General features: G+C 41.3%; 1 protein-coding gene across 1 annotated transcript in view; it reads left to right on the forward strand.

The window, feature by feature from the left end:
- Nucleotides 1-13,066, forward strand: part of LOC307138163 (uncharacterized protein) — a 28,575-nt gene extending 15,509 nt beyond the window's left edge. The window contains exon 3 of the mRNA XM_079836330.1: nucleotides 9,371-13,066. Within this exon, the coding sequence (XP_079692456.1) occupies nucleotides 9,371-10,359 (989 nt within the window). The 3' untranslated portion in view covers nucleotides 10,360-13,066. The remainder of the gene's footprint in view (nucleotides 1-9,370) is intronic.
- Nucleotides 13,067-14,764: the final 1,698 nt, after the last annotated feature.

Consider the following 14,764-nt stretch of genomic DNA (forward strand, 5'->3'; position numbering starts at 1 on the left):
CTCATCGGATCTTTGCCACAATCTATCACTTGGCAGAGGTCAAACTCCCACAGTCCGTCCTTTCCCGTCACCCTCTCTAGAGTTAGTTTTGCTCCATTTTTTCCTCCTTGTTTTATCAGACTGTTACCTCTCTTATGTCTATTTTGCTGTTCCCCTATTCCCCACAGTATTACTCCTACACAGATCAACACACCCACCGTCCAACATGTCACCACCCCATGTATTTTCCTCATTTTGAGATTACCACCACCTATACTTCTTTATCATGAAACACCCTCTCTAGTATTTCTGCTACCTTTTCAAACTGTAGTTTGTCCAGCCCACACCCAATTTTTGGAATTGCAATCACTCTTTCGTTATTCTTCGTGCATTGGTGTTTTAGTTGTTCTAGGCTGTTCTCTAAGTCTTGGTAAGTGGGCAGGTCCCTGCACCACCTCTTGGTTACTAGATGATATATTACTTTAGTACCGTGTTGAGTTCTGACACACTGTCCTGGCTGGCTTATGGTCGTGTCTAATTGTTCAGTACCAAATTTTTCACGAATCTGTTTTGCAACTCCTGCTCCTAAGGCGTAATCAGCGCTGATGCAATGAGCTATGGGTACATCTGCTGGTGTATTCAACAGATCACCTTTCCTAAATAGGAGGGCAGAGTGTCCTCCAAGCGTTTTCTGGTAGAGCTGAGTGTGCGATGTTTCTGTTCGGGTGTCTGCTTGGCTGTCCTGTGTGTCTCTCTGTTCCTCCTGGATTTCCTCCGTCACCTCCTCCTGGATTTCCTCCGTCACCTCCTCTCCCTCTCTTTGACCTTCCACAAGGTCAATTCTGGTTGCAGCGAGCGACCTGCCAGGAGGGGGACAGAACATGCAAGCAGACAAATGATACCATGTTTTTCCTTTACCTGCCAGTTGGACACAGTGTGAGGTTCTAGCAGTGACTGTCATTGGATCACTCCATCTTGGAGTCGACCATTTTCTCTTAATTTGTTTCAGCCTTACCCACAGTTCGGTTGTAGTAGGTTCAATCTCCGGGGTATTGTCCTGTGGCCAACTTTTCTGTGGACAAAACATGTTAACCACTGCACTTACTTTGTCATAATATCGAGCAGGAGTATCCAGGGCCCACGTAGTATCAAACTTTGCCCATGGGCCTGGAAATTGTCTCCCTGACATTATTTCGAAGGGGGTGAACCCAGTGGTTCTGTTTATGGAACATCTGACTGACATGAGCGCGTGTGGAAGTGCATCAACCCAGTTGAGGTTTGTGGTGGAACAAATTTTCCCGAGTTTGTTTTTTAACGTCAGATTCAATCGTTCAACCTTTCCCTGACTACTATGCCAAATCTTAGTATATGTTTACTCTCTTGTTTTTGCCCAAGTGCAAGGAGCTGATTAGTGCTAATAATTCAGCTCGCTGAGCAGAAGGGCGGTCTTTAAGGGAGCATGCTTCTATGGTTTGATAGTCTGACCCTATTTGCTGGACTATAGCGTAGCTGGCTGACAGAGTTCCCAAATCTGTCCTAAAGCAGCAACCATCACAGTAGAAGATTATGTCTGGATCTGTCAGTGGTACTGAACTCAACCCCTCCCTGAGTTGCTCGTCCTTCAGGGATCTTGGTGCACATTCGTGTGGTTCTCCCTCCCCCACCAAATCGGCCATGTTGACTCCTTGGTGGCTGTGTACTATGTGTGGGGCGGTGAGTGTTTTTATCAACTTACTCTGTCTTTGTGCTGAAAAAGTGAATGCAGATGACTGAATGAACGACACTACAGAATGTGTAGAGAGGATGTGCAATGGGTGTTTCATGACTATGTGTTCCGTTTTTTCTATCATCTTAGACAGCCCAGCTGCATATCTGGCGCACGGGGGTTGTTTTTGTTCTATTTTGTCCAGTTGTGCACTGACATAGCTTAACACTCTTCTCTGTTGGTGTTGTTTTTGATACAGTACCCCACTAACTGTGGAACCGGTTGTGCTCACATCTAGGTAGAATGGTAGTTGATGGTTTGGGGTCTGCAGCGTTGCTGCCTCTGCCAAATCTGTTTTTAATGAGATGAACACGTTTTCTGCTTCTTCTGTCCATTTCAACTTCCCTGTGCTGTTTTTTTAGCCCCACCTCTTTTGCTAATGCTCTCAAAATCCCTGTCCGTTCTGAGTAATCTGGGACATATTGTCTACTGTATCCAACCAAACCTAAGAATGACAACATGTCCTTGACTTTAGTTGGTTTTGGATAAGACAGAATGGCTTGCTTTGTTTCATTTGACATACCAGTCCCAGCCCTTCCTATCACTTTTCCCAGGAACATTACCTCAGGCCTACTGACCTGTAATTTGTCCTTGCTGACTTTTAGGCCTGCTGTTGACAATACCTGAAGCACTTTTTCGGTATCAAGTAGACACCGCTCGTTTGATTCTGAAGCTATTAGCAGATCGTCTACATACTGCACCAGTATGGATCCCTCACACAATTCACATGTTTCTAACAGCACCCTTAGCTCTTGATTAAATATCCCAGGACTCAGGATTAACCCTTGAGGGAGGCGGTTGTAGGTATATTGACAACCTTCATGGCGGAAATCAAACAGGTTCTTACAGTGGTCTGCCAAAGGAACACAGAAAAATGCATTCGCCAGATCTATACAGGTGAAATGGGTGTGCTCAGGTGTCAACTTAGCCAGAATGGTGTATGGGTTCGGGGTAGGTAGAGTGGGGGTGGTCACAATCTCATTAATGCATCTCAAATCATGTACCATCCGGTACTTCCCTGTCGACTTTTTTAGTACAGGCAGTATGGGGGTGTTCCAATCAGAAACTGTACGACATAGAACTCCTGCATTTTCTAGCTCTCGTATTGTTTCTCTAATGCCCCCTGAGGCTTCCCTGCTGATTCGATATTGCCTAACATTTACTACTCTTCCTTTTTCTATCTCAAATGATACAGGTTCTATGTTCCAGTTCCCTACATCTCCAGATCCTGACGACCATAGTGTGTTTGGTAGGTCTCTTAACATTCGCTCGGTCCCTTCACCGTCTGGTTGAGTTATGATAACAGTTCGAGTTACTATTTCCGTTTGGTATACTGCTTCGACGTGTTCCTGAAACTGGAATTTATAACTATCCGCGGCTCTAGACATCTCCCAACCGTCTCCTATTGGTTCCCAATCAGTGGTTTGTTGTAGTCGTTTTACCATGGGGCCTAATGCTCGCGCCTCGTGGGTTGGATTGAGCAGCAGGGACACGTGTGGGGAGGATGTGTCTCCCTCTTCAAAATACCCCTGCTGTTCTTCTGTTAACTGAACTGCTACGGCTACTCCTTCTTCTCCTATGAATAAAGTTGTACAATTGACTTGTGTCAGTCTACCTTTCAGTTCATTGTTGTACTCTCTCTCATAATGCTCATCGTCTGCGGTGTCATAATACAAGGTACAGTGCCAGGGGTCTGGAGGGACTTCAAAATTGTGCACAGACTTTATCCATTCGTCCCATTCAGAAATTAGTTTTGTCAATTTGGAACACTCAGTTAACCTCATCCAATAAACTTTGTCAACAACCTTTTTTTCTACCTGTATCACGTACTGACCCCTCCCCAGACTGTCCTGAGCTTCGTAGGAACAATTTGTGGTCAGTCCATTTGGAAATATCAGTGTAATCCCCTTTGGACTGCAGAGAATTTTAGCCCCTAATTTAATCAAAAGATCCCTCCCCAGTAATGCAGAGGGCGTGTTAGCAGAGCATAAGAATGAATGGAGTAGTTTCTGTCCTGCCACCTTCACTTGTAGTGGTTTGGTCAGTGGCCATTTTTCAGTTTCCCCAGAGAACCCCCTCACTTCCTCACTTTGTGTGGACAGTGAGCCCTTCTCCACCCTTTGTAGCTGTATAGTGTAGAAGGTGGCCCCAGTGTCCACTAGGGCCTCAACCAGTAGCATCTACAGGTCATCTACCAGTATTGTTAGGAGGGGCTCAGCCAACGCCACCTCACTGGTTCTCTGTGGGTCTCGTCAATAGGTCGCATGGTCTGACGGGCCCCAGACTGGGCTTTGTCTGGGCACCTGTTGGTTGCCATACCATGAACCTCTTTCCATTGGGGTACCCCTACCTCTTCCCCTCTGAGGTCCCCCTCTAACAGGAGCCCGTCCCTGTGCAAGGGGTGGTCCCCTTGGCCTTCTGGCATTTTGTGGGCATTCACGCCTCCAATGATCCAAAGCTCCACATATAAAACACCCCTGCTCACTAGAGGGCAATTCCCTCCTCAAATTTTGATATGGTGGTGGCCAGTCTGGAGTTGGGTCAGGGACAGCAGGGTTTTTCCTGGGTCAAAAATGGTCTTCGGTGGTGGCTGACAGACATGGTCATCCACACATACACAGTAAAAAGTACCCTACCCACGTGATCTGCGATCGCAATACTGACAATAAATTTAAAATAAATTCAAAGAAACAGTTTGTAATTTTTGCTTATCTTATTTCGATACCTTGATTTTTGTTTCTTTTGTTCCTCATTTTTACACTATTTACAAATAATTGTTTTGGTATATAACCATATCAATATTAAAAAAATAGTATTAAAAAAATAACAAATAGCCTAATTTTCTGCCATATACAATTTCTTAAAATTATCAGCTAGCTAATAACTTTGTTCTGGTTTCACCTCACTCCAGTCTAAACTAAATGATTTTAGGCTATTTATTTACTACACATTGTCAACAGATATAAGCTGAAAGACTGTGGATAATTCAAACTAATTCTTACTATCCACTCTTGCTAAATTGGGTGAGCACACTTGTGTTCTCATTTCAGATGTTCTGAGTAAATGATTAAACTGATTCGTGAGTTCAGTGTTGGACAGTTCAGTTGTTCTAACCAGTCGTTAAAATGATTCGGTTCAAAGGAGTCATTAGGTCGCGAATCGGACACCAGCAGACGCTTTGTGTGTGAATCCCGTCTGTTAGAACATCGCGAAAGATTTGTCAACACACAGAAAACACTTCATAACTGGATAGGATTTGTTTCCCGTTTATTGAAAGTATGGTTTATGTCAGCTGGTCGGTGAAGAGTTAGCGTTTTTTGAGCGCAATTCACATCCAGCGGTAGTTCAAGGACAAAAATGTCCAAATCCACCACGTGCAACATGGATTCGGTCTTCCGACCTTTTGATTAACGTGATATGTGATATATTAGAATGCTAAAACGGTGCTTATTTTGAAGACCGAGAGCGTGCGCGCGGGGTAGGGCTCTCCGCTCGTTCTCTCTGTCATCAGTTAACATGCGCCGATCACAAGCGCAGTAGATCTACATCACTCATAAATCACAATAACTGATCAAATAAGGCTTTGGCGGGGCAAAAATTTGTTTTGGCGGCCGCCAAAAAAATTTCAATGTAGGAAAAACCCTGGACAGGATACCCAGGGAACCCTTGTGGGCTGTATGGCCCAGTAACAGGATGCACATTGTGTGCAGGTGATCGAGCCTTCTCCTTGACCCCTGCCACTGGAAAAACTGTCAACTTGGAATTCTCTTTCGGTTTTTTTCTTATTTTTGTCTTTTTCCACCTCTATCTGCATTTTTAACAGCTGAGTTTTAAGCTTCTCTAACTCAGTGTCCTCCTTTCCTCGTTTATCTATGGCTCTATCTACATGGTACACAAAATGTCTCGTCCAGGTAGCATTATCCCCTCCTACCATATCGGGACTGTTTTCCATTGCCGCGACTGCAACATCTGGAACCCCCTTCATTACTGCCTGTCTAAAAAACTCCTGGCATATTTCTTTAGCATCCGGAGTTTCCCCTGTTCTTCCCTCCCACTCCACCTCACACCTATGTAGGTATGCTGAGGCTGACTCTCCGTTTTGCAGCTTGAAATTAATGCTTTGATAAGTCCATCTGGGCATTGGATATAATGTATCCAACGCCTTCCCTATGTCAGTAATGTGCTACTGTAGGGGTGTATGGTTGGACTCATTGACTGTATCGGCTTGTTTTTCGATTTGCTCTACCTGAGTCAGGGTCATTAGGTTTCCCCACAATGCCCTAACATCTCCTAATGCCAAGGTTGTTCCATAGGTTAATGTTATGACTTTTGCCAACCACATTTTTCCTCCCTTTGTTATATCAGGGAGTTTACTCAAAACTGCATTCATGTCTGAATGTCCCCATGGTTTGTACTCATTACCTACCCCGCCCCTGGCTTGAATTAAAGGGCACATCATTTGACATTTTTTACCTTCACCCCCTCTGAATGTCTGTAAGATATTCCCGTTCTTTCTATCTGTTTTAGACCTGGTGTTGTATCTGGGGCCGCTGTTTTCTAGTTTATCTTCTTCCTCCTCATTTTTATTCTTTTTGTTTCCGTATTCTACGTCTAGTTCATACCCTCTTACCGTAACTTGATCTCTATCGTCTCCATATATTTCTATCTCTGTATATCAGATATTTCTAGAATCCTTTTTGTTAATTATTTGGATTTCCTCAGGGAACTGCACAAACCACTTATACTAAGGAGAAAACTCCAGTGTTTTTTGGTGGCCACCAGTTTGTTCAATCCTCCGGATCAATCCCTTTTTGCAGGCCTGCTTATTCATTGAATTATCTAATAGACCGGTCAACTAACATTCATGCTATTTTATAATTTTCATTCAGGTTAATTTCTCATCAATTCTTTGCAATTGTTCAATTGACATATTTTTTATTCTAACTAGTTTAGCATTTTTTTTTTTTTAAATCCTACATCTATACTTCTTTTTCCATTTCTCAAAGTACTTCGGCTGTTTTTGAATACAATTTTTGAGAGGTTTCTCTATGGATTCCAATTTACTTGTTTTCTGTAAATTGTTGTAGTATCGTTTTTGTGGCGCTTAAACAGCCTTCTCTTGTAGTAGGGGCTATCAACGGGTCGTCGACATATTGTATCAGTACTGTGTTGTCTGGCAAAGTACACTCCAATAATTTGTCCTTCAAAATTTTATTAAAAATACCAGGGGACAAGATAAAGCCTTGTGGGAGTCGGTTATATGTGAACTGTCCTCCCTTTATTTCGTATACTGGGGCCATTATCGGCGCACAAATAAGTCATCATTTCTGACTTATTTGTGTTATTCATCTGGCCATCTTTTGTTCTGCTCAATGCTGTGGCCGTGGCTGCAACTCTAGTCCACTTTCTCATTTCTCCCTCCAGCTGTTCTATCTCTTTCCTTACTTTTCCTTTGTTCCACCTCTTGGTCTCATCCAAATTTCGTTTCGCTAATAACAGCTGCCTATGAGTCTTCATCTCCATACACTAGCTGTTTCTTTTTCCTTAATGAGGGCTTTTAACTCTGCCTGCGCCCTTTTCTCCTCGGTTAGAATGGTCTGCAGCAACTTCCCTTCATTTTTGGTCCTATCATCCCACCCATTGTGATTAGCTAGGTGTGTCCATACTTCCTCTAACTCCTTTTTTATCTTTTTTCTGTCTTTTGGTTCAGTCTGATGTACCATCTGACTGCCCATGGCTTCCCATGTCGCCTTATATGTAGTCATGTCGTTAGTAATGGTCGTGTTTCCTTTAACGGATCACACTTTTCTACAGTCTGGTCTATGTCCTAACAGTCTACACACCCAACACTTTGGTACATTCTTGATACGCGTTTTCTGTCTTGGTAGCAATGCTTCTAATACCATTTATTTATGATCTCTTCACACACACTCAATCACTCGGTTTTATTACATTCACTCTGACCCTCTCATTTCAAGAGGGCTCATCAATCTCTCTTCCTCTCTGAGCTGCTCGAGTACTGCATCCGTTCCTACCAGGTCACACTTAAGTGACGGTCCAGAGAAGGTGCGCAGCACTCAAACCTCTCAAATGCGGAATCATACACACTCGTTATCACACACACTGAGATCTTTAGACTTCAGACACTTTTATCTTTCACCACGCCGGGTTTCACAGGATAAACAGAGTTTTCATAACATTGTAACCAAGCCTGGTCAACTCTTTCCCAACCTTGCCAGGTTATTACGACCTATTTTGTTTATTTAACCTTAACAACTGATCTGATTTTGTAGGACCATAAACATTGGTACACAATCCCCTCTCAACCTGATAATTTGGTATATCCAATTATGCAGTTCTTTTATTTAAAAGGTGTCTGCTTACCTTATTTTAGATGCTCTGCAGAGAGGTTGAAAGCGGATCGCCCCCCAATGATGACTACAGCGTCGTGACAAATCCGGGTGCCCCCTCCAAATTGTTGGAATTTGCCGTTTCCTCCCCAGTTCTTTGGTTTGTCAATAAGTAGACGCAAGAGATTCAGTAAAAGTATAAAAGTAACTTGAAAGTTTAATAAAGCAAAATCAGATCAGCTTCTGAGCTCAGGATTACAGAACAGCAATATCAATACAGCCATACGGGCCGTCTGTAATGTCTCTCAAGGCTAAGTATGCAGTTTTTATTCTTGTGTTGGTGACGCCTTTCTCCTGGTTCGATGGACACCTTCCAACCACCTTTGCTCCTCTCGACCTCCCCTATTTGGCATCTGCACACAAAGACATACCAAGCATAGCCGCTCCTCCACTGCCAGTTCAAGGTTTCAAATACTTTCGCTATCAGAGCATGCCTCCTAGTTAATTCATACGGTGACTGGCTTTAGTCACCATAGGCCTCTGCTGTAAGTGGTTACACAAGCATATTAAAAGATTCCAAACATATTGTAATATACCAAACATAGTTAACCTTTTTAGATAACACATAATTGTCCCATAAAACATAATTATCCCACAAACTAAAGAGTTTTCGGAGATCTGAAGGATGCAGTACTACTCTATAGGCACTCAAGATTGACATTTAATAATAATAATAATTTGTTACATTTATGTAGTGCTTTTCTGGGTACTCAAAGCACTTTGTATATAGAAGGGAGGAATCTCCTCAACCACCACCAATGTGTAGCACCACCTGGATAATGAGACGGCAGTCATATTGCACCAGAACGCTCCTCTCCACCAATCAGCTGGTGTGTGATGGGAGACAGTGCTGAAGCCAATCGGTAAATAGGGATTATTAGGAGGCCGTGATGGACAGAGGCCAATGAGCAAATTTGGCCAGGATGCCGGGGTTACACCTAAACTCTTTTACAGAAGGACATCCTGGGATTTTTAATGATCATAGAGTCAGAACCTCGGTTTAACATCTCATCCGAAGGATCCATTTCAATCAGTTTTTTTCTTCAGAAATTGTGTTGTGTATTTTTATCAGAAATGTATTAAAAAAAAATTTGCAATCAAATGAAGGCATAAAACATTAATTGAATTGATCTTTTAATCATATGAAATTAAAAATCATTAAAACATAAAAGTTAAAACATCATGCAGGTAAAATTATTTGTCTTTTTTTCCTTAGGCCTGATGGCTTTGAAAGAGGAGAGTCAAGATCTGAATGGAAAGGAAGAGGAAGATCAATATGAGAAACATAATTTCATAACTGAAGAAACATCTTTCAGTAGCTCACAGACCGAAAAGAGTTCCTCACGAGAAAAAGCTCAAAAGACAGAAACTTATTTCACCTGCCCACAGTGTGGAAAGAGTTTCAGCCAAAAAGGAAACCTCAATGCTCACATGAGAATTCACACTGGAGAGAAGCCTTACACCTGCCCTCAGTGTGGAAAGAGTTTCAGTCATAAAGGAACCTATAACAGACACATAAGAACTCACACTGGAGAGAAGCCTTACACCTGCCAACAGTGTGGAACGAGTTTCAATCAAAAAACACACTTTCAAGACCACATAAGGATTCACACTGGAGAGACGGCTTACACCTGCAGACAGTGTGGAAAGAGTTTTGAACAACAAGAAAACCTTAAAGTCCACATGAGAGTTCACTCTGGAGAGAAACTCTACACATGCCCTCAGTGTGGAAAGAGTTTCAGTCAAAAAGGAAACTTTAACAGGCACATACAAATTCACACGGGAGAGAGGCCTTACACCTGCCGACAGTGTGGAAAGAGTTTCAATCAAAAAGCACACTTTCAAGACCACATAAGGATTCACACTGGAGAGAGGCCTTACACCTGCCAAACGTGTGGAAAGAGTTTCAATCAAAAAGGACACTTTAAAGGCCACTTAATAATTCACACTGGAGAGAAGCCTTACACCTGCCAACATTGTGGAAAGAGTTTCAACAGAAAAGGAAGCCTTAACACTCACATGATAATCCACACTGGAGAGAAGCCTCACACCTGCCAACAGTGCGGAAAAGATTTCAACCGTAAAGGAAGTCTTGATTCCCACATGAGAATGCACACTGGAGAGAAGCCGTTCATTTGTGGTCTCTGTGGAGAGAGTTTCAGATATAAAGTAACCTTTAAGCACCACATGAGGATTCACTTGTGAGTGAACGGTTTTATGTCATCAGTCTGGAATGAATTACAGACAGAAAAACCTTGGGTTTATGTAATAACTCGTACGGGAGAGAATCATTTCATGAAGAAATTATTAACTTAAACTTATACATAAGCACTGCTCATACCTTTTAAAGCTACAGTCCTTACAGCTACAGTAACTTTTTTTGGGTTAAATTTCAAAATAAATTTTTGAACAGGTACATAACCAGCCAGTGTTTCAAAATTCTTGTTTTAGTCTCTAATTCACTGGTTTCAAACTCATTTTCACCGAGAGCTACTTCACCATCATGGCTGCCCTCAAGGGGCCGGGTGTAAATGTATGACTGTATAAATGATACTACTCCTTAACATATTGTTAAAAACCCTCTCTTTATTTGATTATTATTTAAGTTACAAATATTGTATTGTTGATTATTATTGTTCTGTGATATTATAACAAAACCTTTTAATTTATGAGGTTAAGATAGACCCGCGGCTCGGGTCAAGTTTGGGCTCGGGCAGAGAATCTAAACAATAGAACAAATATAGTATTTAGTATGGGTTTTATGGCCTTATTTCAGTGATTTAAATTATTATAATTTTTTCCACAAACCACACATAAACGTAATTTTCTCAGAACTACAAACTTTTTGCTGCTCACATATTATTGTTGCAGGGTTTGTGCTGAATACAGTGTAATCCAAGAAAATGTTACAGGTAACATAAATAAGCACAAATGTGGGCATGTCAAAACGCATCCAGGGTCCAGAAAAAAGCTCAGGGCTCAGAGGGTTAACCTTTTAGAACACAGTGTACCAAACTGTATTTACCACGTGTAGCGCCCACTCCCTTAGACTTAAGCGGGAGGGGCCCTGGGTTAGTTTATGGTTAGATCTCTCTAAAACAGCTCCTGGATATTATTAACTTTGTGTCAGTAAACCCTTATCACCAGACTAAAATAACCACACCATCTTGCAAGTGAAATAGAAACTTAGAGTAATTTACTAAAATCAAATAGGGAAAACACAAATAGTAAATTCAATTTACAGACAATAATTTGAACAGCCAATACCCAAAGCGTCCCAAATATCAACAAGGAAACCGACTGTAAATACTCAAGTCAAACACATATTTTTTGTCTTAATTCCCACAGTCACTGTTCACATGGTAAAAAAAAATATCCAGGTGTCAGTGTTCAAAAATGCAATAAATAAAATGAATACCCCATGGCAGGCCTGATACGATGCTTGGGTTCGTTGAGGCACAAAACAGGTTGAGCAAATAAACCAACAGCTCGCTTACCAGCGTTAGTCCGAGCTGTCTTCCATGTGATGCACTTTCGGTCATAGGGAATATGACCCGTGAAGAACGGACGGCAGATCGGCTTGTCCAGCGTTGCCAGAGGAACCACTGAGAATTACTGGGATCTCAGGGCGCTATCTGGGATGTCTCCTTAAGTTTCGCTTGGTAAGAGAAGCGACACACGGTAGTTTTTCCACTAACACGAACACTGATCTCTCACATGGTGGTTAGCGCTGTTTTGTGAGAATCAGACGCACAGCTCTGTCATCCGATGATCAAAGGGGAAATTTCTATTCCCTCACGTTCCAATGACATTATACCAACTCTAAATCAGTTCTCTTTTCGACAACAGTCATATGATGCTATTTTTACACTTTTTCCGACACTCGATCCTGTTCTATCGTACAGCCATCACTTCTTCTCTTTTCCGATTTCCTAATAATCCTTTAGGTGAGTGAATATGCATTATGCATACATTTTTACAGCATTTAATATGAGCAATTTTGTACCTTGATTATTCATGTTAGTTCATAGTGCATTAACCAAGGTTACCAGATAAAATAAAAATTCAAAGTCAATTTAATGTTGAAATTAACATACTAACAATGAACAATACTTCCATATCATTTATTAACCGTAGTTAATGTTACAAATGGAATCTTATTGTAGCATTACCATTTCATATAAATCCAAACAGTCTGCTTTTTTAGAAGGTGATTATCTAATAAAAAACGAATGCGCTTCTGCCTTGTTTATGTTTTTGTCGGCAGCATGACAATACAGTTTGCGTTCTCACGTCACTAATTTTATACATGCAACATTTGGGTCGGACTTGCGTGTTTTTATCACATTGTTTTAACTGCTTGAGGTTAAGTTACTGCTAATTTTTTAGCATCCTCTCAGCCTCGACGACAAACATACACACTGCTGTTATTTACCTGTTAATGCAGCATCTAGTCAAGAAATTAATTACTTTATAATGATTTGGCAACAAGTGCTGTAGTGTTCTTTATTCATACTGTTTCGCTGTCTAGAGGCCGCTCTCGTGGTTTATAATGGCAGCAGGCCCTTCTCAGAGCTCTCGTACTGTGTAATGGCAGTGCACCCTTCTCAGCCGCTCCAGCAACGGACGCATCATGGAAAAACTATCGGTGTGGATTTTTGCAGATAACCGATTGTTCCACCAATCAGCTATCGGTGGCGATTAATCGGCAAAACCGATGAATCGGTCGACCTCTAGTTTAGAGGTCTATAGAATCATGTGGAAAGACGCTCTAAAAGCAGCCAGGGCTGAGCATTACCATAAACTGATAGAAAATAACCAAAACAACCCCAGGTTTTTATTTAGTACAGTGGCCAGGTTAACAAATAAACGCACGTCAGTACAGTTTAGTAGTAATAACTTTATGAATTTCTTCACTAAAAAAATCGAAAACATCAGAAAAACAATTATAAATGTACAACCGTTGACAGGGTTTTACGATTCAGCCTCAATTATTACCCCTGAAGAAAACTGCAGTGCTTTACAACTATAGGACAGGAAGAGCTAAATAGACTAATCATTGCTTCTAAACCAACAACATGTTTATTAGATCCAATACTAACTAAACTACTAAAAGAGTTGTTACCTGTAGCAGAAGAGCCTCTTCTCAATATTATTAATTCATCTTTAACTCTAGGTCATGTCCCAAGACCATTCAAGATGGCAGTTATTAAACCTCTCATTAAGAAACCACAACTAGATCCAACTGAATTGGCAAATTACAGACCTATTTCAAATCTTCCATTTCTGTCTAAAATACTAGAAAAAATTGTTTTGCTCAATTATGCTCTTACTTACAAGAAAACGATTTCTATGAAAAATTTCAGTCTGGATTCAGAGCCCATCATAGCACAGAAACAGTGCTCGTTAAAATCACTAATGACTTACTCTTAGCTGCTGACCAAGGCTGTATGTCAATACTAGTTTTACTTGATCATAGTGCAGCATTCGACACCATAGATCATAAAATACTTTTAGATCATCTACAAAATTACACTGGTATTCAGGAACAGGCATTAAAGTGGTTTAGATCGTATCTATCAGAGCGTTACCAATTTGCGTTGCTTATTGCTTCATTTCAGGGATGGGCAACTTTGATGATAGTGAGGGCCACAAATATTTTATCATCACTATCAGAGGGCCAAATGTGACTGTGCACTTCCACCAAAGGGATATTGGAAATTAGAGGTACCATTTTTAGAAGAAAACATAATGTATGTATGTCTGTATTTCAGACTCTGCTTAGTGAATCAACCTGCATGTCCATATTCAATTATTTTTTTCTGCTTTTCATGAATTCTTTTTTAACATAAACAAACAAAACACATTACTGAGTAGCAAACTTTTTATTTATTTATTATTATTCCAGTGCAAACATTGTGGGCTCTCAGAAAAACATAAGCATACTTTCCACCATAGGTTATATCTCACCTACAGGGGGGAAAAGTTTAAAGTTAATGAGATACTTGTGGTCTCTCCTGCTGGCGTACAATAGACTGGATGTCAATGTTAGTGCAGCCAATCCTCATGAGGTCAAACAGAAAGTCATCGGTGATCCTGTTTCTCTCTTTCGACTTTATATGTTTCATTGTGGAGAAGTTGCTCTCGCAGATGTACGTGCTCCCAAAGATGCTGGCCATTGACAGTACAAAATCCCTGAGAAGTGGAAAGCGGGACTCTGGTAGTAACCTCCAAAATGAAACTCCCCTCTCACTGCGCTTTGCTTGAAAAAAACGGGTCTGACTGAATTTATCAGAGTTCAAGCTGCAACTCGGAGGGTTGCTCGCTGACAGCAGCAGAGAGGGGGTCAGTGAATAACACTATTCGTGGCTGCATGGCGTGGAAATCATGGAAGCGGCACTTAAACTACTGCTGCAGTGTTTCGATGTCGGCTCTGTATTTGTGAAAAATGTTCTCGCATTCAGGGACATCTCTCCGCATCTCTTCACAAGCGGGAAAGTGTGCAAAATTTTGACAATTGGATGAAAATCCTTCTTTGAAAAGCTCTAATTTACGCCGAAATGCATTCATGTGTGCGTAAAGGTCGGATACAGTTTGGCCTCACCCCTGT

Source organism: Gobio gobio (assembly GCF_949357685.1).
Source record: "Gobio gobio genome assembly, chromosome: 15".
Lineage (NCBI taxonomy): Eukaryota > Metazoa > Chordata > Actinopteri > Cypriniformes > Gobionidae > Gobio > Gobio gobio.